General features: G+C 31.7%; 1 protein-coding gene across 1 annotated transcript in view; it reads left to right on the forward strand.

The window, feature by feature from the left end:
• Nucleotides 1–24,067, forward strand: part of LOC130896375 (roundabout homolog 1-like) — an 84,521-nt gene that overhangs the window by 54,991 nt on the left and 5,463 nt on the right. The window contains exons 3-7 of the mRNA XM_057804404.1: nt 2,754–3,074; nt 19,772–20,050; nt 20,263–20,470; nt 21,786–23,155; nt 23,219–23,543. Of these exons, the coding sequence (XP_057660387.1) occupies nt 2,754–3,074; nt 19,772–20,050; nt 20,263–20,470; nt 21,786–23,155; nt 23,219–23,543 (2,503 nt within the window). The remainder of the gene's footprint in view (nt 1–2,753; nt 3,075–19,771; nt 20,051–20,262; nt 20,471–21,785; nt 23,156–23,218; nt 23,544–24,067) is intronic.

Below are 24,067 nucleotides of genomic sequence, written 5' to 3' on the forward strand. Positions count from 1 at the left end.
GATACGAGAGTTGTCTGAAAAGTTAACGATTTCTTACAACGAAATATCATGAGGCAATATGTTTATTTAAATGAGAAAGGAGTTTCGCTGTGCAAGGAGATCAATGGTTTTCTGAAGAAACTTGATCAGAAAACGACTTTTCAACGTTCAGTTTAATCAGGAAAGAAAGTTTCGTATTAAATGACGACAAAATTGGTTTTCTAAGTTGAACTTGTTCTATAATTGGCTCTTAAATGTACAATTTGATCAAAAAACGGATTTTCTGATTCAAGTTGACTACAAACTTGTTTTTCTCAGTTAAATTTGGTTTAAAATTGGCTCTTTAACTTTAACTGGAACAGAAAACGACTTTTCAACGTTCAGTTTAATCAGAAAAGAAATTTTCGTATTCAAATTGGACACAAATTTGTTGCTCTGAGCCAAATTAGATGAGAAATTATCTCTTTAAAGTTGATTTTCTCTAGAAAACAGTTGGTCTGACTCAAATTTATCAAATAATTGGTTTTCTGAGTTGAACTTGTTCTATAATTGGCTCTTAAATATTCAATTTGATCAAAAAACGGATTTTCTGATTCAAGTTGACTACAAACTTGTTTTTCTGAGTTAAATTTGGTTTAAAATTGGCTCTTTAACTTTAACTGGAACAGAAAACGACTTTTCAACGTTCAGTTTAATCAGAAAAGAAATTTTCGTATTCAAATTGGACACAAATTTGTTGCTCTGAGCCAAATTAGATGAGAAATTGTCTATTTAAAGTTGATTTTCTTCAAAAAACCTTTGTTCTGGTTCAAATTGGAAACAAAATTGTTTTTCTGAGCCAAATTAGATCTATTGTGACCAATTTTGCCGTATCTACAAATCTGAAATCTGAAACCAATCTCGTGAATCTATGGAAAATTCATATTAAATTCTTTTTTTTTATAATATTACGGCATAGAAAAATTCCATTTGAAATATCGGCATTCATCGAATTCCACACAAATCCCAAGTAAACAATTCTTAACGTATCCTGAGTTAGTTTCAAGTCTTAAAATTGCTTTTCCAAATAACCCCATGCTGTGACTTCCCAGTTTCGACCGTCGCGACACGACGGGTAGCCGCGACGCTTCCACTCTCGTATAATTTATCGCTACTGCGAAGCGTCGCGACGAACGATCCTCCACGGCGACGACGCGCTTCGATCAGAATATGCTACAATTCCAGATTTGTTCTATCGGACATAAACAACGATTCAAACATGATTATTTTTTTTGTATTGATTCCGAGGATATCCACAAAATCGTCATCAGACAAAAGGAAGCAACCAGATTTATCCTTATTATCCTATATATAGTCCTTAAAACTTAACGAAGGGTCTTATTAAACCATTGAGTATGAACCACTACATTAGATACTAGATCTCAGTAGGATTTACATCGTTACGAAGGGATTTATTTTTAATCCACCCTCGTACAACCCTTAACGGTCTCTTAAGTACAGGGTGTCTCCCACAAGGATGCAATTTACCTCTACACCAAGTTACATCTACGAGGAGTTGTAGAGCTCAAATTTTTTTTGTTAATTAAACGCCTTTTAAGCTGAATGCCTCGACGTTGACTCAAAAGGTTCGATCTTTTTGAGTCTTAATTCTAACCTAGTTTTGTTCAAGGAATGGTCAACCTAGACATTAAATCAAAGAGCTCGATCCTCTTGAACGTTTTGTCCAATCCAGCGGAGCTGGAAGGTCTCGACGTTGATTCAAAAGACTAGATCCTCTTGAGTCTTCTTTCTAGCCCAATATTGTCCAGGGAATGGTTAATCTGGACATTAACTCGAAGAGCTCGATCCTCTTGAGTGTTTTGTCCAATCAAGCGAAGCTGGGAGGCTTCGAAGTTAACTCAATAGGCTTGATCCTTTTGAGTTTTAATTCTAACCTAGTTTTGTCCAAGGAATGGTTAACCTGGACATTAACTCGAAGAGCTCGATCCTCTTGAGTGTTTTGTCCAATCAAGCGAAGCTGGGAGGCTTCGACGTTAACTCAATAGGCTTGATCCTTTTGAGTTTCAATTCTAACCTAGTTTTGTCCAGGGAATGGTTAATCTGGACATTAACTCGAAGAGCTCGATCCTCTTGAATGATTTGTCCAATCCAGCGGAGCTGGGAGGCTTCTACGTTAACTCAAAAGAATTGAACCTTTTGAGTTTTAATTCTAACCTAGTTTTGTTCAAGGAATGGTCAACCTAGACATTAAATCAAAGAGCTCGATCCTCTTGAACGTATTGTCCAATCCAGCGGAGCTGGAAGGTCTCGACGTTGATTCAAAAGACTAGATCCTCTTGAGTCTTCTTTCTAACCCAATATTGTCCAGGGAATGATTAATCTGGACATTAACTCGAAGAGCTCGATCCTCTTGAATGATTTGTCCAATCCGGCGGAGCTGGAAGGCCTCGACGTTAACTCAAAAGGTTGTCCAGGGAACGGATAGTCAACAATGTAGATTTCCAGATGCAGATTTCCTTATTTTGGTCCTTCTCCATAGTTGGATACCCCAAGTCCAAGCAGGCTCAAGTATCTGCTCATAATAAAGCATCGCTTGATTCTAAAATATCTTTGGAACCAATTATTCCTTGGGATAGAGGTGAATCAGACAAAATCGTCAAATTCTGTACTCCCCACAGCTTAGCGAGGTTCTTATAGGGGACATACTGTATATTATACCGTGAAAACTATTTATCTAACAAAATCGATTGAAATTATGAAATTTCTTATTTCAGGTTACCATCACGCTGGTCACCAACCGCCCCGTATCACGGAACATCCCGTGGATACAACGGTAGCTCGTCACGATCCGGCAACGTTGAATTGCAACGCTCAAGGCGATCCCGAACCTTCGATCACGTGGTACAAAGATGGTCAGGTATTGAGAACTGCCCCGCAGGACGCGAGATCGCACAGAGTTTTATTACCAGCGGGAAGTTTGTTTTTTCTAAGGGTTGCTCAAAGTAGAAAGGAAACGGACGCCGGGACGTATTGGTGTGAGGCTAGTAACATTTTAGGGAAAACTAGAAGTCGAAATGCTACACTCACCGTTGCCGGTATGTCATTTTTTATAAGCGTAAAGTATATATGAAATTTTTGATTAAACTGATGAAGTTCAAAACAGTAAAAACCGTAAATATATTAACGGTAATTTTTTTTAACTATATAATTAAAATTAGTGATTCGTAGATTATATTTTATATTATTTTGGTGAAGAAATGTCTTCTACAAATGAAATTCGATTATTGGATTTAAGTCGTTTTATTAGAACGAGTCCAGTCCACGAGGGATTTCTCAAAATAGTCCTCGAGAACGAACAAGGACGACGAGAAAAAGCTTTGTGAAAAGATTTTGTTTATTTCATGGCCATTTTCGTGGGTCTTTCAAGTCTTTCAATGATTTTATTTCTTTTTTCTTAATCGATTATTCAAAAAAAAGGGTCCTTTCAATATCGAAATACGTTATAATATAGAGAGGTTTAAAAAATGACTATTCGACGCTATTAAGTACGTTTTCTGGAGCTAAAACTCCTAAAATCGGAATCTATATGTCAAAATAGAGCTACTAATAATTTTTAGAGCCTTTAAAAACAATAGAGAACAGTCTATTCAACATTCTGGTGCATTTTCTCGAGCTCAAACATCGTTTTCAACTCTATTTACGTCAGAATAGAGCTACACATTTTTAGAGTGGTGCTTAGGATGTCTAGAAGAATTTTCAGTGTGATAAACTTGAAAATTCCAATAAAATAATACCCGGAGGCTTTCCAACGATCTAGTTTCGAAGATTCAACTAAAAAAAGTTGCAACGTCAAATTTTTTAACCCGAACTGAATATAAAGTAGATCAAACCAATTTTTTTGCACTTCGATTCTTACGTGCTTTCGTTGAAGTGAAAACAATGATGCATCCACACGTTTCTGCACATTTTAATGACCTCTTCACGATTCTAGACGGCGGGGTTTCTCAGTTTGCATAACAAATAAGACAATTCACAATTTTCTCGAAAAATAAATCAATAATTATGCAATTTTTAACTAATTATAATAACATATCTTCCGAATCTTTCATGATATCACTTCCGATTTGAAATGACATGTTTTGTTCCGTGTCTGACACTAATTTTCCCTGTCAAAAGTCAACAATTTGTATCATAGAACGTAAAGAATTTTTATTCAAAGAAAAATCATTTTTCTTATTACGGTTACGTAATTTATCTAATAAAAGATTAATCGTAATAAAAATGTTAATCGCGATCTAAATTTTCGAGAAAATGTACACCAGACACGGCACTCGGCTTCCGAACCACTTACCAATTAATATAAATCATCGACGAAGTTTCATTTTCATAGTCGGGCATAAATTTCTATCTCCTAACGTTTATTTCATTAGACTCATCCTGATTTATAGCCTTTAACATTCATTATTGCCGGGGAGGTTTCTTTTACTTTTTCCCAGATATAAAGAATTCAAAAAAATGCTAAAATAAAATTAAATTTTGCTTACCACACCCTGTACTTAGTTGTAACCGTTTATTAATTACACATAGTATAAACGCTTCACCCTGTATACAAAATATCAATACCAAAACATCTCAATCTATAAAATTTATTTTATTTTGACCGCATTATAAATTTCCAATACAAAATTACGATTAAAACAAAATATATGGAAGATGTTGGTACGTTTTTGAATTAACACCTTGTATATAATAAGCTAGTAGATTAAAGCCGATTTCCGTTTTGGGGTACGAAACAAAAACCTCAACGTCCCATGAAATTGGCTATTTGGTATTCAGTGAAAGTGTGAGACATAATAAACATTGTATAGTTCGAAAAATCGACGCTGTACGGCGTTGTAGCATAGAAATGGCTTTTTTCGCGATCGGTAATGTAGGTAATTTTCGTCAAGTCAATGGGGATTTAAACTTTTATACTCATACGCGGCCGAGTTTAAAACGAGGGGATGTAAAACGAGATGAACCGGTAAAGTGCCTACTAGATTTTATCGATTACCCATGAAGTTTCTTTCAATTTAATACCACGTTTATATATATAGTGTGTTCGTGAAAAAGTTTTTTTATTCAACTATAACACACTAAATCACAGTTTCGTCGCTGTTGGGCTACAAAATAGTATCGCATTCACTCTATTCTCCAGATTTGGACCCGTGCGACTTCTTTTTGTTTCTAAACTTGATTTAGTCAAACCCCGGGCGGAAACCGAATTGAAATAGAGAAATATTTAAGATGTGCTAAATCAGTATGTATCGGATAACCCTCGTAATATGGTAATAAAAATTTTACGTGACCATTAATGTGCTATAAATTCATTTAATTCTTATCACCCGACGTTTACAAAACTATAAATACCTGCTATTGAAAATTAAAGAATTTTTGGATGTAACTAAGATTTTTGAGTATACAGGGTGATTCATGAGTCTCTTTAATGACATACGAGACGTTTAATTTGATAAATATTTAATAGGATAGTTAATTTTTCAATATATCGTGTTCGAATTAGTCACAAAATCATAATTAGACGCAGAAAGTAATTACGCGGTTAATTTGGACTCAGAAATAGCGTTTGTTGCGTTTGTATTTACCATTAAAAAGCAAATGTTTGATTCAATACGACACGAAAAAAGTTTTGTAGCTAATTTGGACTCAGGAAAACCGGTTTTTGCTCAAACTCAACATTTAAAACTCACTTTTTGACGTAACTGGATTCAAAAAAATCAGTATTGTAGCTAATTTGGACTTAGGAAAACCGTTTTTTGCTCGAATGTAACAACTAAAACTAAGTTTTTGACTTAATTAGATTAAAAAAAATCAGTTTTATAGCTAACTTTGACTCAGAAAAGCCATTTCTTGCTGGAATTTAATCTTCAACACTCATTTTTTGACATAATTAGTATAAAAAATAAGTTTAGTGGAGAATTTGAACTTCGAAAAGCCAATATAGACTCAGAAAAATAAATTATGTCACTTACAAATATCTTTGTGACTAAGAAGAAAAAGTTTTGAAGAAAATTGGGCTCAGACCTTCTGTGACCTAATGAGGCTAAGCAAAACAATTTTGTAATTTCGTAACCAATTTGAACTCGAAAAAAACAGGTTTCTTCTCGAATTTAACATCGATATACAAATTCGAAACTATATAATACATTTTTTGACTCGACTAAAGCCCGCAAAATAACTCGAAATTTCGTAGACAATGATAAACAAAAAAAAATTTCATTCTAAATTCCGATTCTATTATGAATATATAACAAAAATAAAAAATCAAAACTGTCTCTATACGTTTCTTAGTCACGCAATATATTGAGGGAATTGAACTGTTTTTTTTTTCTAAAATAATACTATGAGGTTATGATTTCGTCATAGATAAAGTTTTATTATGATCCACCATTGGCGTACCAATATTACCAAAATTTTTATTTGAAAAGTACAAATTGCCCCAATTATTCCACCAATATTTCGTTAGATTCGAACTTTAGTAAATGACCTTGACGTTTTAATTACTTTTAAATTATTGTTTGTTTTTTTTTAATAAAGTTGAATTTGATCATAAAACGGTTCTTCCAATACAAAATCAGCCATAAAATTTGTTTTTCTGCACCTATTTATACCGATATCCTCTTTTTTGAATTCAAATTAGTCTCAGAAGCCTTTTTCTCAGTTAATTTGGTCTTAAATTGGGTTACAAAAGTTGAATTTGATCATAAATCGGTTTTTCTGATACAAAATCAGCCATAAAATTTGTTTTTCTGAGTCTATTTATACCGATATCCTCTTTTTTGAGTTCAAATTAGTCTCAGAAGTCTTTTTCTCAGTTAATTTGGTCTTAATTTGGGTAACAATAGTTGATTTTGATCATAAAACGGTTTTCCTGTTACAAAATCAGCCATAAAATTTGTTTTTCTGGGCCTATTTAGGGCGATATCCTCTTTTTTGAATTCAAATTAGTCTCAGAAACCTTTTTCTCCGATAATTTGTTCTAAAATTGGGTTCCAAAAGTTGAATTTGATCATAAAACGGTTTTTCTAATACAAAATCAGCCATAAAATTTGTTTTTCTGAGCCTAATCAGGCCGATATTGTCATTTTTGAATTCAAATTATTCTCAGAAGCCTTTTTCTCAGATAATTCATTCTAAAACTGAGTTCCGAAAGTTGAATTTGATCATAAAACGGTTTTTCTGATACAAAATCAGCCATAAAATTTGTTTTTCTGAGTCTATTTATACCGATATCCTCTTTTTTGAGTTCAAATTAGTCTCAGAAGCCTTTTTCTCAGTTAATTTGGTCTTAATTTGGGTAACAATAGTTGATTTTGATCATAAAACGGTTTTCCTGTTACAAAATCAGCCATAAAATTTGTTTTTCTGGGCCTATTTAGGGCGATATCCTCTTTTTTGAATTCAAATTAGTCTCAGAAACCTTTTTCTCCGATAATTTGTTCTAAAATTGGGTTCCAAAAGTTGAATTTGATCATAAAACGGTTTTTCTAATACAAAATCAGCCATAAAATTTGTTTTTCTGAGCCTAATCAGGCCGATATTGTCATTTTTGAATTCAAATTATTCTCAGAAGCCTTTTTCTCAGATAATTCATTCTAAAACTGAGTTCCGAAAGTTGAATTTGATCATAAAACGGTTTTTCTGATACAAAATCAGATATAAAATTTATTTTTCTGAGCCTATTTAGGCCGACATCCTCTTTTCTGAGTTCAAATTAGTCTCAGAAGCCTTTTTCTTGGTATAATTTGGTCTAGAATAGGTTTTCAAAGTTTTATTGGGTTTTATCAAAACCAAATTAGCTACAAATCTGATTTTTTTCACTCACTTTTTCGATCAGAAAACGACTATTCTGAGTTCAAATTATCAACAAATTAAATTTTTGGAGTTATTTGTGTCATTTTAGTGAATACGCCATTGGTCGAAAGATAGCATTTCATGTTGGAAGACATTTTGAAAGGATTCCGTGCAAGACGGGCAAACACATCGATTTTCTTTCTTAAATTTTCCCGGCGCTTTTCTTCGCTTAATGTTTCAAAATTAATGGTTATTCCGAAAAAAAATTTTTGAAATATATCTTTGAATCATGCATATAATTCGTAAAAAGGATTGGACATTTTATATTATAATTCAAGCTCCTTGTAGTTTTTCACTTTGGTGTATAGGAACATTCGAAAGAATGCTATGTGTGTCTCACTTTTTTGACTATTCTACTATTTCGTTGATTTCCATGTTTCATTTTGCTTAAAAAAAATCACGATATTGTCTTTCTGAGTCTAATCATATCGATACTGGTTTTTCTGAGTGTATAATAGTAATAAAAATGTTATTCTCAATATAATTTCATTAAAAATTTATTTTTCAATAATTCACTTTGATGAAAAAATATTTTTTCCGATTCGAAATTATAACGAATTGTTTTTCTGAGCTCAATTATCCTCTTTTTTGAGCTCAAAATAGTCTCAGAAGCCTTTTTCTCAGATAATTTGTACTAAAATTGGTTTCCAAAAGTTGATTTTGATCATAAAACGGTTTTTCTGATATAAAATCGGTCATGAAATTTGTTTTTCTAAGCCTAATCAGGCCGATATTGTCATTTTTGAGTTCAAATTAGTCTCTGATGGTTTTTTCTCAGTTAATTTGGTCTAAAATTGGGTTTTTAAAGTTGATTTTTTTACTCTAATTAGGTAGGTAGGTAGCATTTTAATGTATGACTCGATCAGAAAACTACTTTCCTGAGTTCAAATAATCAACAAATGTCAACAAATCATCAACAAATTAGATTTTTGGAGTCCATTTAGATATGATCAGAAAAGGCATTTCTTGAATCAAATTAACCACTAAAATACTTTTCTGAGCCTAATTATGTTAATATCGGGTTTTCTGAGTTCTAATAATATACAAAACTAATTTATTACTTATACTACTTATTTTTCGACTATAGAAATATTATTTGAAATAAGTTTGTTTTTTGAATCTAAATTGGCCTAAACTTGTTTTTGCTTTCGAGTTTTTATCTTCCTTATTTGTTATATATATATATTATATATATATGTATATATATATATACCGGTTGTCCCATTTTTACTTGATTCTAAAAAAAACTACAATCCTTTCAACTCGTTCCTATTTTCGTTATTTACATCGTTCTACGAACTTTTTACACACCCCGTACATCAAAATAAGAATTTACCAACATAAAATCAAATTTAAGACACAAACTTTTTTATTTCATGTAAATCCTGCGTGATTTTGAGTGAAAAAACAACTAAAATCGATGATGTCAATGTCAAAAGTGGTTTGTTTTCGTAAAGGCACATCCGTCACCAAATCAGATGGTTCCCTCATTATTTCTAGGCCGCACACTAACGACGCTATTTATTTGATCCTCTTTAACCCTCTTAGCCACCCCATTTACATCCCCGGCTCGAAAGGGAACGAGCAATTAGATTGCTTTATACCGAAAAATTAATTGTACGAATTATGTAATTTCTAATATCTAATTTCGATTTCGAATCCTATTGCCCACTCCATAATCCATTAAATTTCAAAAAAAAAAAACAAAATTACCTGGCCTCAACTGAAGATAATTGCTCGGAGAAAACCATGTGCAATGGAAACGTGATTGATCCAGTGATAACAGCTCAGATCAATGAATCTGAAAATCTACTTTTCAGTAATTCTAGAATAGAAAGGAAATTAATAAAAGCTGGTCTTCGTGGAAGGGTTGCAGTGGAGAACCCAGAAGGAGTCAAAGAAAAGCGAAAAGTGTAAAACACGGCGGAAGCTCTCGGTGATGGTTGGGGGATATTTTTGATAAAAGCCCAGTGAAAATTGAGGGGAGTTTGGAGAAGGCTATGAAGAAATATTACATAAAAATGGTTTTTTTGATACAAAATTAGCAATAAAATTTGAATTTTTGATCCTATTTAGACCGATATTCTCTTTTTTGAGTGCAAATTAGTCACGGTAGCCTTTTTTTCAGATAATCTGGTCTAAAATTGGGTTAAAGAAGTTGAATTTGATCATAAAACGGTTTTTCAGATACAAAATCAGCCATAAAATTGGATTTTCCGAGCCTATTTAGGCTGATTTTCTCTTTTTTGAGTTCAAATTAATCTCAGAATTCTTTTTTTCAGTTAAATTAGTCTAAAATTGGGTTCCAAAAGTTGAATTTGATCATAAAACAGTTTTTCAGATACAAAATCAGCTGTAAAATTTGTTTTTCTGAGCCTATTTAGACCAATATCCTCTTTTCTGAGCTCAAATTAGACTCAGCCTTTTTCTAGGTATAATTTGGTCCAGAATAGTTTCTAAAGTTGAATTGGGTTTTTCCGAACCAAATTAGCTACAAAACTGATTTTTTCACTCTAATTAGGTCGAAATTTGAAATTTTAATGTATGACTCAATCAGAAAACGACTTTTATGAGTTCAAATAATCAACAGATGTCAACAAATCATCGGAAATTAGATTTTTAGAGTCCATTCAGATATGATCAGAAAACGCATTTCTTGAATCAAATTAACCACAAAATTATTTTTCTGATCTAATTATGTTGATATCGGGTTTTCTGAGTTCTAATAATATACAAAACTAATTCTTCGACTATACTCAGATCGAAAAATTGAGTTTTTAATATTAAATCCATTCAGAAAACGGCTGTTTTGAATTCGAATTTGCCATTGGATTGTTTTTTAGTATAAGGATTCCAAAAGTTGAATTTGTTCATAAAACAGTTTTTCTGATACAAAATTAGCCATAACATTTGTTTTTCTGAGTCTATTCAAACCGATATCCTCTTTTTTGAGTCCAAATTAGACTCAGAAACCTTTTTGTCAGTTAATTAGGTGTAGAATAGAAGTTTTTAAAGTTGAATTAGGTTCCTCCAAAGCCAAATTAGCTACAAAACTAATTTTTTCACTCAAATTAAATCGAAAATTGAAATTTTTATTAATTGTACTAATATCGTCCGTTAACCTTAAAAAGCATATTAAATAAAAAAATTCGATTATTTTTCTTAATAAACGTAATTGACGATTCAGAAGTTTTCTTCTCAACCAGTAATGGTTAGAAAACACGACGTTGGTGGCGTTTTTCGTCGAATAGTCGGTTCTGTGAGAACCCCAACACTTGATCTACTATCCCCCCAGGTGTTTCTAAATACCTCGTCATCGTTTACGATCCCGAAAATAATTCCTTCCCTACAACGGACCGGCTCCATCGAATTTCGTAGTAGAATCGAAATATTATCGATTTTCCATCGAGTTTGCAACTTTTGTTCGTTAAATCGAATCAAAACAAATATTCAACTATTCATGTAATCGACGCGGGTGTTCCCCAAGATTCCACTACTATATATAAACAAGATTCGCCCACATTTGTGCCTAATTAACTTCACAAAAACTGAATTATAAATTATTTAAGACGATTTACAGCAAAGGTCTTAATATATCCACGTGACCTTCACCAACAGACAGGAAAACTTTCTCTGAAGGTTCTACTGGTTGATTAGGATGAAATTTCAGTCAAACCTCGATGAATTTTTTCAAAATCTAGTGATAAAATCTATTAAAACATTCACATCGTATGGCATGGTAAAATGTCTATATGGATTAGAAGTTTTGGTTAAGAAATTTCTTCTACATTAAGTAATTATGAAAGATAATTATATCGCCCTCTATTATTAGGGTGTGGAAATCACAGGATTTTCCCCCGAAAATCATTTTTCTTTTTTTTTATTTTTCCATTTTGAAACAGATCGTAAATAAATTTGGCAAATGAAAAAAGACATCGAGAATTTTTTCAAAATTGTGAAACGAACTTTCTACAACCCTTAATTTGATCAAAATTTGCTTTTTTTATTAAATCTTATCATAGTATCGATGATATGAATAAATCTGTACAAAATTCAACAAAGGGCACTTTTACGAGGGAGCTTCTTTAAGTACACACCACAAAATTTAATTTAAGGTGTATTGAAATATAAACCCAGAAAATTTTACATTTTGATATCACTTGAAAGCATAATTTGGATATTTAAGCAAACGAAACGACTCTCGTATGTTTATAGGGTTTCTGATATAACACATCTTTCGATAAATCGTATAATTTACTAAAAACAACATTTTTTTACAAAAAAAAATCGATTTTATTCATCAATACAATCATTCCAACGCTTGTAGAAGGATTTTCTTTCCGATTTGAGATAAAGTCTAGTCAAAAATAACTAGGAGTTAGATCTGAACTATACGATGGATGTTGAAGCAATTTGCAAGTATTTCCATCGAATTATGAATCGGTGTATTATCTTGGCAATACAACGATTTTTTTCTAAAACATATGCGGTGGTTTTTTCTCGATTTTTTGAATTCAAATGTTCCAATAACTCTATGTGTAGATTATCTCTCCCTTTTGGGGATAATCGAAGCGCAATATTCCCCTTAAAATACTGAGGTGGTACTATTTTAAAAAAAATAGAGAAATTTGATATTAATGAAATTAAACTTTGAACATTTTTTATACGCACCCTGTATAAAATGAGAAATTTTTCAACATAGATTCGAATACGTCTGTTTTTTCTGAAAGTAAAAGAACAAAAACCATTTTCATATTTTTAAGGGTATTCTCGTGAAAAAATAATTTATAAGGGACTGCAATTTTTTATAAAAAAATTAACTCAAAAAATATGCATGCACAGTTTTTAGACAAAAGTATACTAAAATTTCACGTACAAAGTTACAGTCGATATTTTGCCATATACAGATAGTTTTAACTCATCGTGGGACAACCTGTATATATAAAGAAATTTCTATTTATACTTCGATAAAAATCGAAATAAGTTGAAACGTCAATTTTTTTCAACTAATTTTCTATTAAAAGAAATCAAAAATCAAAGCAGTTTATTAATAAATAGTAATTTCATTTTTACGAGGGTTGTTACTTAAGTTTTGATATAGACAAATAAGAACAAATATTTACAATTTGATTTGGTTGAATTTTGAATGAATCGCTTGTTTAGGGAAATTTTCACAGTTCGGTTCTGTTTTTATAAGACAATAGTAGCTACCAGACAATCGCCATTAATTTCAGGCGTCGTCTGACAGTCGGCATGATTTTTCGTACACGTAATTGATGAATTAGAGTGTTTTTTTTTTTCACTACCATCTTCTCGTTTCTCTAATAATTCCGGAAATAGAAAAGAAATTCGATCAATAATTCGTTAATGGTTGAAAAGCATCATCTTTTGTACGATGTTCTTTTTCGTTCATTATCATCAGTTTTTTTGTTAAAGTAAACAATACCTTCTAAAGGTCGGGTCTAATTTTTAAATTCGCCATCATTAATCAGTTTTACTTGACGTATACGAAAAAAAAAACGTTAAAAGCAAGAAACTTGAAAAATCTAGTTCTAATCTTTGTTTATTACGGTCAGGAAGTTATTTGAATTCTTGGTAAAATCATTATTTCATACTTCGATGTATAAATTGAAGTTTTTCATTTTTAACATCCCCTAAATCAAGTATCTACACCCCATGGTTTGTGAACCACACTCAATTATTGATTATTGAAAAACAATTATTGTGAACCTACTAACGAGGACTAGGCATCTTTTTAATAACTTTTTTCATTGACACACGTTAATTATTGCTTCATACGAATATTCGAAGATTCTTCAATCTAAAAACAAACTAAAAACCTGAAAAATAGTCAAATATAAATTACAGATGAAAATATAGCGAATTTCTTGAAGATACTGAGATCAATTTTAATTCAAATCGTTTCAATAGCAACAGATGGAACTAGGTGTATAACAAGAACAAATACAAGTGCAACAACGATTCTATCTCATCGTTTTGAAATAAATCGATATAATTGAGGTTATGATCTTGTGAAAAGCTCTCTATAATTGCATTGAAACGTTTTGATATGTGCTTGAATGAAACCAAGTAACAAACTACGATTTGAAACTTGAATTACATGTCAAATTCATCCAAATTTTCTATTAGATTATTTATTTTCTAAATTATTCGATGACTGATGGATTTGACAGCAGTTTAAATTTCTTCGTATTGATCTCTTAGTCGACGTTACAAATAAAAATCAAAGCAGGTTAGGTTCGGAGATCTGGGTGGTCAAATCAATAAATTTCCACGTTTTATTTGATATTGTTTGATATTTCAAAATAAACCTTCTAGTAGTGTGCTTCAAATTTTGAAAATAATTTCCACGCCAAAAATGATAGGTTAGGTTATACATATTTCAAAATATTGTTTTTAAATAAAGATGGAGTCGAATTTAACACCCCAAAATATCGAACCAAAACAAAAACTTGGTAAATACACCACAAAATGTATCTAGTGAGAGAGCTACGAGGGTGGTTGCAAAATTACCTGGTTCAAAGAAAGAAATACGAAAATTTTGTTTTTGTTTTTGTTCAAGTGAAGCGACTCAAAATAGACATTAACTGACATAATCTTTGACCACCGAGCTGTATTTAACTACCTCCATCTCTAGGTTAGGCCAAGTACTTCTGAACCATCGTCGTCGATGTAGCTGATTCAGGAATACCTGGACGAGGCAAATTAATTGAGCAAAAAGTATTTTGAAGATTTGGAAAAAGGAATACTAGATAGTTTTGTTAAAATAGGACTTTGCTTGTCCCTGCGTTAATTTTTAATTTCGTTAAACAATATTTTTATCAATTATATAAGATACAAGAAAAAAAATTGCAATTATCATTGTTTAACAAGCTCACACGGCCTTTTTGTACATCAGTAGATATTTCGGCATCCCCTGCGGACGAGAAACAAAACGTTAGACATTTCTGATAAACGTAATTCCCGAGGGAACCTCGCGACACGACTGCGGGCTATTTTCTAGATCTTACAAAAAACATAGACGTCCCGTTCGATTATTATCATTTTTCATATTACAATCCGGAAATATTCGGATGCTTTTTTTGTAAAAATTTCATTGCTTTTCTAGCATCGTATATTGAAGTGGAAATAAATAAAAATCGATGAAAAACGAAAGAAATTATGGAAAATCGATGGAAATCCTTGTACAACAACTCAAATTTAATAATATTTGAAACTATTTCAACCGATTTTATTCAATTTCTATTACTAAAAATCGATCTAAATTTTCGATTCCACCGGGTTCCCTCCAATTTTAATCGATTAATTTCGATTCCAATCGAGTTTCGTACGTTTCATTTAAATAAACAAAATTTAATTAGAATATAAAAAAAGTTGATACAAGATGATAAAAAGAAATGAAAATTGAAGAAAATTTAGTGAAAATGAATGAAAATCGATAAAAATCAATAGAAATAATCGAAAACCTATGGAAATTTTTGCACAGCAACTCAAATTCAATGATATTAACGCTTTTAAATATTCTTGATTGAAGAAATTGAATATTTGAGACTATTTCAATCGATTTCGTTCGATTTTTATCATTAAGAATCTATCTAATTTATAGATTCGATTTCATGGGATGTCAATCAATCAATTCCACCGGGTTTCCTCCGATTTTAATCGATTAATATCGATTCCAATCGAGTTTCGTACGTTTCATTTAAATAAATAAAATTCAATTAGAATATAAAAAAAGTTGATACAAAGTGATAAAAATAAATGAAAATTGAAGGAAACTGCACAGCAACTCAAATTCAATAATATTAATACTTCTAAATATTTTTGTTAAAAGAAATTTAATATTTGAGACTATTTCAATCGATTTCGTTCGATTTTTATCATTAAGAATCTATCTAATTTATAGATTCGATTTCATGGGATGTCAATCAATCAATTCCACCGGGTTTCCTCCGATTTTAATCGATTAATATCGATTCTAACCGATTTTCGTATTTTTCATTCGATTCAGTACCACACAACTGTATACTGCTTCACCGAATATCGGTAATCATTAAGAATCGATTGAATTTATACAATCAATTTCGTCGATCTCACGCCATTAATTCCATCGGATTTCCTCCGATTTTAATCGATTAATTTCGATTCAAACCGTGTTTAATCGATCAATTTCGATTTTAACCGATTTTCATATGTTTAATTCGATTCAATATCACATTACTGCATCCGACTTCACGGAATATCGGCCAATTTCGTCATATTTTGATCGATTCAATATTACAACACCAATTTTTGACTATTTTTACTAATATATGAAATTTTACGCATATTCAATCTTGGATATTATAATAATCGTCGAGTATAATCAAGCTTACAATCAATATTAATTGATTCTGCACCATTTGACAGTGACACAACCTAATCGATTGTATAAATCATTTATTATGGATCGATTTCACGTCAATATGATTATTATAATCGATTTTTAGCACTTGATGTTTCTAAATCTAAATTATGATAATAGTTACTGATAAGATTATATCTTTATCTTCTTCAGATACAATTTTAACCAAATTTTGGTTTTGAAACAAGTTCATATTAATTAATTTTTTTTAAAAACCTTCCAGTTATTGCAAAATTATCATATATCATTTTCCAAAAACAATTTTGCAAGCTGAAACAACAAAACAACGGGAATTTCGAAAATATCGTCAGGCGAATTCTTGTTTTTGTTGTATAACATTAAACAACCGAACCTAGAGGGTGATTTTACCCTCTGTTACTAAATATGCTAATCGGGTTCATATTTATATAACTGAATTGATTAGAGGTTGCAGGAACGTTCCTTTATAATAAAATTAAGGGTACAACAATTTATATATGGCATAAAATTGACGTACTATTATCTAAAAATCGCTTGGTATTTGTTCGGGACTGATACCATAGTGGGTGATGCGAAAAGTTGAACGAATTAGACCCACCTTATAGTCCCGATTTGTTCCCAAGCGACTAATGTTTATTTGGTCCGTTGAAATAAGCATTTGGTAGGCAGCGAATTGATTGGTTGACATCCGATGAAATCGAATCGATAATTCGATCGATTCTTAATGATAAAAATATTATTAATTTTCAGTTGCTATGCAAGAATTTCCATTGATTTTCGATTAATTCTATTGATTTTTATCGATTTTCATTCATTTTCACTAAATTTCCTTCAATTTTCATTTCTTTTTATCACTTTGTAGCAACTTTTTTTTATATTCCCTTTAATTTTTGTTCGGTTAAAATCGAAATTGATCGATAAAACACGGTTTGAATCGAAATTAATCGATTAAGATCGGAGGAAATCCGATGGAATTAATGGCTTGAGATTCGACGAAATTGATTGTATAAATTCAACCGATTCTTAATGATTACCGATATTCGGTGAAGCAGTATACAGTTGTGTGGTACTGAATCGAATGAAAAATACGAAAATCGGTTAGAATCGATATTAATCGATTAAAATCGGAGGAAACCCGGTGGAATTGATTGATTGACATCCCATGAAATCGAATCTATAAATTAGATAGATTCTTAATGATAAAAATCGAACGAAATCGATTGAAATAGTCTCAAATATTCAATTTCTTCAATCAAGATTATTTAAAAGCGTTAATATCATTGAATTTGAGTTGCTGTGCAAAAATTTTCATAGGTTTTCGATTATTTCTATTGATTTTTATCGATTTTCATTCATTTTCACTAAATTTTCTTCAATTTTCATTTTTTTTTATCATCTTGTATCAACTTTTTTTATATTCTAATTAAATTTTGTTTATTTAAATGAAACGTACGAAACTCGATTGGAATCGAAATTAATCGATTAAAATCGGAGGAAACCCGGTGGAATTGATTGACATCCGATGAAATCGAATCGATAAATTAGATCAATTCTTAATGATAAAAATCGAAAGAAATCGATTGAAATAGTTGCAAATATTGAATTTCTTCAATCAAAAATATTTAGAAGCATTAATATTATTAAATTTGTGTTGCTATCGAAATTCATCGATTAAAATTGGAGGGAACCCGGTGGAATCGAAAATTTAGATCGATTTTTAGTAATAGAAATTGAATAAAATCGGTTGAAATAGTTTCAAATATTATTAAATTTGAGTTGTTGTACAAGGATTTCCATTGATTTTCTTTTATTTATCTCCATTTGCATCGATTTTCATTCATTTTCACTAAATATCCGTCAATATACGATAAGATATTAAAAAATACGTTTTTTTTTAAATAAATCGCAAAATAAAACAGAAATTAATTGTCTTCTTAAATAACCATTCAATAATATGTCTATAGTCGAATTTGAATTATCCTCGGCGTGTTATATTCCCTCGGGGAAGTCTCTTCAAGGACTCGAAATCAATTTGGCAGTAAACCCGTTCGAAAATTAATACAAGATTGTCCTCTATCCGGGGGTATTATATCCGACGAGTAGGTATATGTGCAGAAAATAAATTTGCAAGATAATGAAGAATAAAATTGTATTAAATTCCTAGTCGGTTAATTGATAATCGTGGCTCGTGTTCCGATCGTCGGTTGCGTAATTCGCTTTACCTTATTAACCGGCACCGGGACTATTTTATAGAAATTCGATTTCGGTACTCATTAAACCGAACGCTTCAATTAATGGTTCTGTCATTCGTGAGGAAATTCAAAAGTTTGTTTATCGAAAAAATTGCATACGTTCCAAATCCTAACCAAACTTTTTATATACGAAAGCTCTATATCAATTTGATCGAATTTTCCATATATAACAATCGATTTTAATGGATTCAATGAGAATTTGAAGGAAACACATGCAATTAGTCAACACAGCTGATTTTTTATCAGATTTTCAAAATAAATCATAGAAAATCAATTTTTAATCGATTTTACATCAATATGATCGAATTTTCCATAGTTTACAATCGATTTCTATCGATTTAATAAGAATTTGAAGGAAACACTTCTAATTAGTCAACACAACTGATTTGTCATCAGTTTTTCAAAGTAAATCATAGAAAATCAATTTTTAATCGATTTTACATCAATGTGTTCAAATTTTCCATATTTAACAATCGATTTATCAGAATTTGAAATGAACACAACCAATTAGTCAAAATATATCATGATAAACATAAATTTTCAATCGATTTTATATTAATATGATCGAATTTTCCATAGTTTACTATCGATTTCTATCGATTTAATAAGAATTTGAAGGAAACACTTCTAATTGGTCAACACAACTGATTTGTCATCAAATTTTCAAAATCAATTTTTAATCTATTTTACTTCAATATAATCAAATTTTCCATATATAACAATCTATTTATCAGAATTTGAAGTGAACACAACGAAATTGTCAAATGATATAGTAAATCAAGTTTTAATCGATTTTACCCCAACGTGATAGAATTTATTATCGATTACAATCGATTTGGGAGAATTTAAAGAAGACACAACTGATTTGTTATGAGATTTCATAATAAATATCAATTTTCAATAGATTTTATATTAATATGATCGAATTTTAATTCCTCCTAGATTACAATCGATTTGGTACTATTTACTTATTTTTATACATATTTTATCATTTTTCTTCTTCTTTTCCTTGCTTACATCCAAATGTTCATTCGATTCTACCGGATATAAGTTAATTTATCGGTTTTTTATCGACTCCTCACAAATTTACGAAACCACAACCAATTATTCGACAGATTTTATAATAATTACCAATTTTGTTCGATTGTACCATATATGATCTAATTTGACATCGATTATAATCGATTATTCATCATTACAATAACAACAAAATGATTCGTTTCAGTTTTACGAGATGAGTTCCGTTTCGAGCCGCAGAGCTCGAGAGTGGCGGCCGGAGAAGACATCGTCTTGGAATGTTCGCCTCCAAAGGGTGTACCAGAACCGCAAGTTTCATGGAGAAAAGACGGAGAAACGTTAACGGTAGAAGGAAGACTCAAATTAGTCGACGGTTACAATTTGGCCATAACCGATACGAAAACTACAGACGACGGAAAGTATCAGTGCGTTGCCAAGAACACTGCCGGCGTTAGGGAATCCACTGCGGCCGTTTTAAAAGTTTACGGTACAGAACCAATTTTCTTGTGTATGTAAAATGAATCGTCGTCCTTTCGAACATACACCTTTCCTCCCATTCCCATATCGTAGTTTTTCTCCTCGTTCCACGTCTTCAACTTTTCCTATTCATCAATCAACAATTTGAAGCTTTTCTTTTCGTTCTTATTGTTTATTTAGTATATATAGGGTGAATGTGTTGATGATAAAATGATTTTTTAGTTAAACCGTTCATGATAAGACCGCCGGAAGACGTAACCGCCTTGGTGGGATCGACAGTTGAATTTACGTGCGCTACTGGAGGAGATCCAATTCCCGACGTGCTTTGGAGGAGAACTTCACCAGGTGGAACGATGCCTTTGGGTAGAGTAAGAGTATTAGAAGATAGGACGCTTCGTCTCGAGCAGGTCATACTGTCAGATCAAGGAAGGTTAGTTTATATATTTCAATTTATATGATTTTTAGATATATTCATTGATTTTTATCGATTTGGATCGATTTTCATTGACTTCATTCATATTCTAATCAATTTTTTTTCATTTCTCGTTGTTTTTCATTTATTTTGATCATTTCCTATCAATTTTAAACGATTTTCACTAATTTTCATCAGTTTCAATAAATTTTCACTGATATTCATCGATTTTAATCATTTTGCATACATTATTTTTCTTTGTTTTCGTTGTTTTTTAGTTATTCTACTCGTTTCTGATCAATTTTAATCGATATTTATTGATTTCCATCAGTTTTAATCGATTTCCACCGATATTCATCGAATTTAATCAATTTTTATTGATTTTAATCTATTTTCATCAATTTGCATACATTTTTTTCATTGGTTTTCGTTGTTTTTTTATTGATTTTGATCGTTTTTGATCAAATTTAATCGATTTCATCGATTTTAATCAATTTGTTGTTCTTCATTGATTCTAATCGATTTTAATCGACTTCTATCAGTTTTCATTGATTTACATACGTTGTCTTTTTGGTTACTGTTGCTTTTAATTGATCGTGAACGAATAATTTTAATCTATTTCCACCAATATTCATCGATTTTGATCAATTTCTATTGATTTCCATCTATTTTAATCAATTTGCATACATTGTTTTTCCTGTTTTTTATTGATTCTAATCTTTCATCAATTTCCACCAATTTTCATATCAATTTTAATAGATTTCTATTAATTTTCATCGGTTTCTATTGATTTTCATTCATTCTCATTGTTTTTTCTTGAACAATTTTTATCGATTTATATTGATTTCTATTGATTTTAATCGATTTAAATCGATTTAAATCGATGTCGATCGATTTTAATCGATTTCTATATATTTTTATCAACTTTAATCGATTTTCACTGACTTTCATCAATTTCAATCGATTTCTATAGATTTTCATAAATTTTAATCGATTTTTATCAATTTTTATCAATTTCAATCGATTTCAATTCATTTTCATTGGTTTTTTGTTGAATTTCAACAATTTTCATCGATTTATATTGATTTCCATGAATTTTAAACGATTGTTTGTTTTTATTCTTATCCATTCTTATCGATTCCGATCGATTTTATAAATTTCTTTAGATATTCATCGACTTTAATCGATTCATATCAATTTTAATCAATTCCTTTTGATTTTCATCCATTTTAATCGATTAATTTTCTACTTATTACATCGATAATCATTGTTTCTCATCGTTTTTTGTACATTTCCATCGATTAATCGATTCTGCGTGTTTCACTTGTTGCAGATATTACTGCGACGCCGATAATTTCGCTGGAGCCATAACGGCATCGGCCGTTTTGACCGTATACGCCCCGCCTACCTTCACCATTAAACCGCAAGCGCAAGCCGTCGAAGCCGGTCGCGACGTCACCTTCCACTGCGCCGTCCGCGGTAGCCCACCCCCATTTGTATTTTGGTCATTCGAAGGTGACAGATCTTTAATCTACACCGGAAGCAAAACCGGAAACTACGAAGCCTTCACCACCGATCAAGGTTCTTCTACTTTATCACTAAAAGAAGCGCAAGTTCAAGATTCCGGCACCGTCGTTATATGCGCCGCGGTAAACGCCGCGGGTTCCGTATCCTCGAGGACGCGACTCACGGTAACATCCAAAGAAGACAGACCGCCTCCTATTATAATAACAGGACCCGGCAATCAAACTCTACCTATAGATTCGGTGGCTTATATGTCCTGCGAAGCCGACGGTAATCCCGAACCAGTTATATCCTGGTACAAAGAAGGAATACCGGTAACCCCTTCAACTCGAATTAACATGTCAAATCCTAATCATTTAGAATTATACGGTTTGCGAAAAGAAGATTCCGGATCTTATACGTGCGTCGCTTCGTCTAAAAGCGGTAAATCCACTTGGACTGGATATTTATTAGTAGAAAATCCTAAAAATCCTAATATAAATTTTTTCAAAGCTCCCGAGGTTATAATGTTACCTGGAGCTCCTAGTAGACCGCATCCTCTTAACCAATCTGAAGATAGCGTCACTATAACGTGGAGTCAAAATAACAAAATCGGTTCTTCGAGTTTATTGGGATACCAAATCGAATTGTTCGGTAAAGAAGAAGGCGTAACCCCGACTTGGACTGTGGTAGGTCGTAGAATAACAAATTTATCGTTTACTCAACATCTTTTATCACCTGGAGTTGCTTATAGTTTTTTGATACGCGCCGAAAACGCTCACGGGATCGGTCCGCCTTCGCAATTATCCGAACCGGTGGTTGTAGGAGCGGATTCTTCGCGAAATTGGGGTAATCCCGAGGTAACTGAACTCAGCGAAGCTAGAGCTAATCTCGTTACCGCTAGCGTAGCTAAACTTACCGATGCTATACCGCTATCTTCGACTTCTATTAAACTAATGTGGTTGATAAATGATTCTACGTACATTGAAGGGTTGTATATTTATTTTATAACTTTAGATATAGAAGAAAACAAACCGAAAACTTATAGTATGTTGACCGTTTTACATACCGTTGGAACGTCGAGTTTTTCCGTTAATAATTTGGATAAATGGGCGAGATACGAATTTTTTTTAGTGCCGTTTTTCAAAACTGTCGAAGGACTTCCTTCGAATTCTATAATAACCAGAACGCTCGAAGATGGTAAGTCATTTAAATGTTTTATTATTATTTTTTTTTTATTTATTTATTAATATTTCGTTGTAGTACCGACGGAAGCTCCGTCTCAAATGGAAGCCATTTTGTTAAATTCGACGGCTGTTTATCTAAAATGGAAACCACCTCCTGCTGTTACTCTCAACGGCGAACTTCAAGGTTACAAAGTCGAAATAAAAACTAACGGTAGCGATCAAATGAAAGTGATGAGCGTCGGCAAAAAATCTCCTAATCTTCTATTGGGCAGTTTGAGTCCTGGAGTTTCGTATTTTGTTAGAGTAGCTGCTTTGACTAGGATCGGTTTGGGTCCTTATAATTCTCCTGCGACTTTACGACTCGAACCCACTGCTAGGATTTCGGACAATAATTTTCAAAGGCACGTATTATTTATTTTTTGGTGGAATTATATCGGGTTCTAAATGAAATAAAAAAGCGACGTTGTCTAATTTACTATATATTCCGTTATATTTTTGAAATATTTTTTTCGGTGTTTAGTACAAAGATAAGGAAATTAAAAAAGGGAAATTTTAGTCGTGGTCTTCCTATTCGGAAAGGTGATGTCCACGATTTTCATTTACGTTGTTGGTTTTCAATTTTGTCATTAATTCTCATCTCTTTGTTTTCGTTAGTTTTTGTTGGTTCTCTTGAATTTTCTGCGGTTTTCATTGCTATCCATCGAAATTTGTTTATTTTTTATTAATTTTCTTCAACATCACTCGATTTTCCTTCAAGTTTTCATAAATTTTCATCGATATCCATCGATTTTCACCGATTTTCATGAATCTCCACTGGATTTTCCATGATGATCGTTGACTTTCTTTAGTTTTGTGTGAATTTCATTGTTGCGATTGATTTCTACCAATTTTCTCCAATAACCATCGATTTTGATGATCTAATCGG

The sequence above is a fragment of the Diorhabda carinulata genome, chromosome 7 (assembly GCF_026250575.1).
Source record: "Diorhabda carinulata isolate Delta chromosome 7, icDioCari1.1, whole genome shotgun sequence".
Lineage (NCBI taxonomy): Eukaryota > Metazoa > Arthropoda > Insecta > Coleoptera > Chrysomelidae > Diorhabda > Diorhabda carinulata.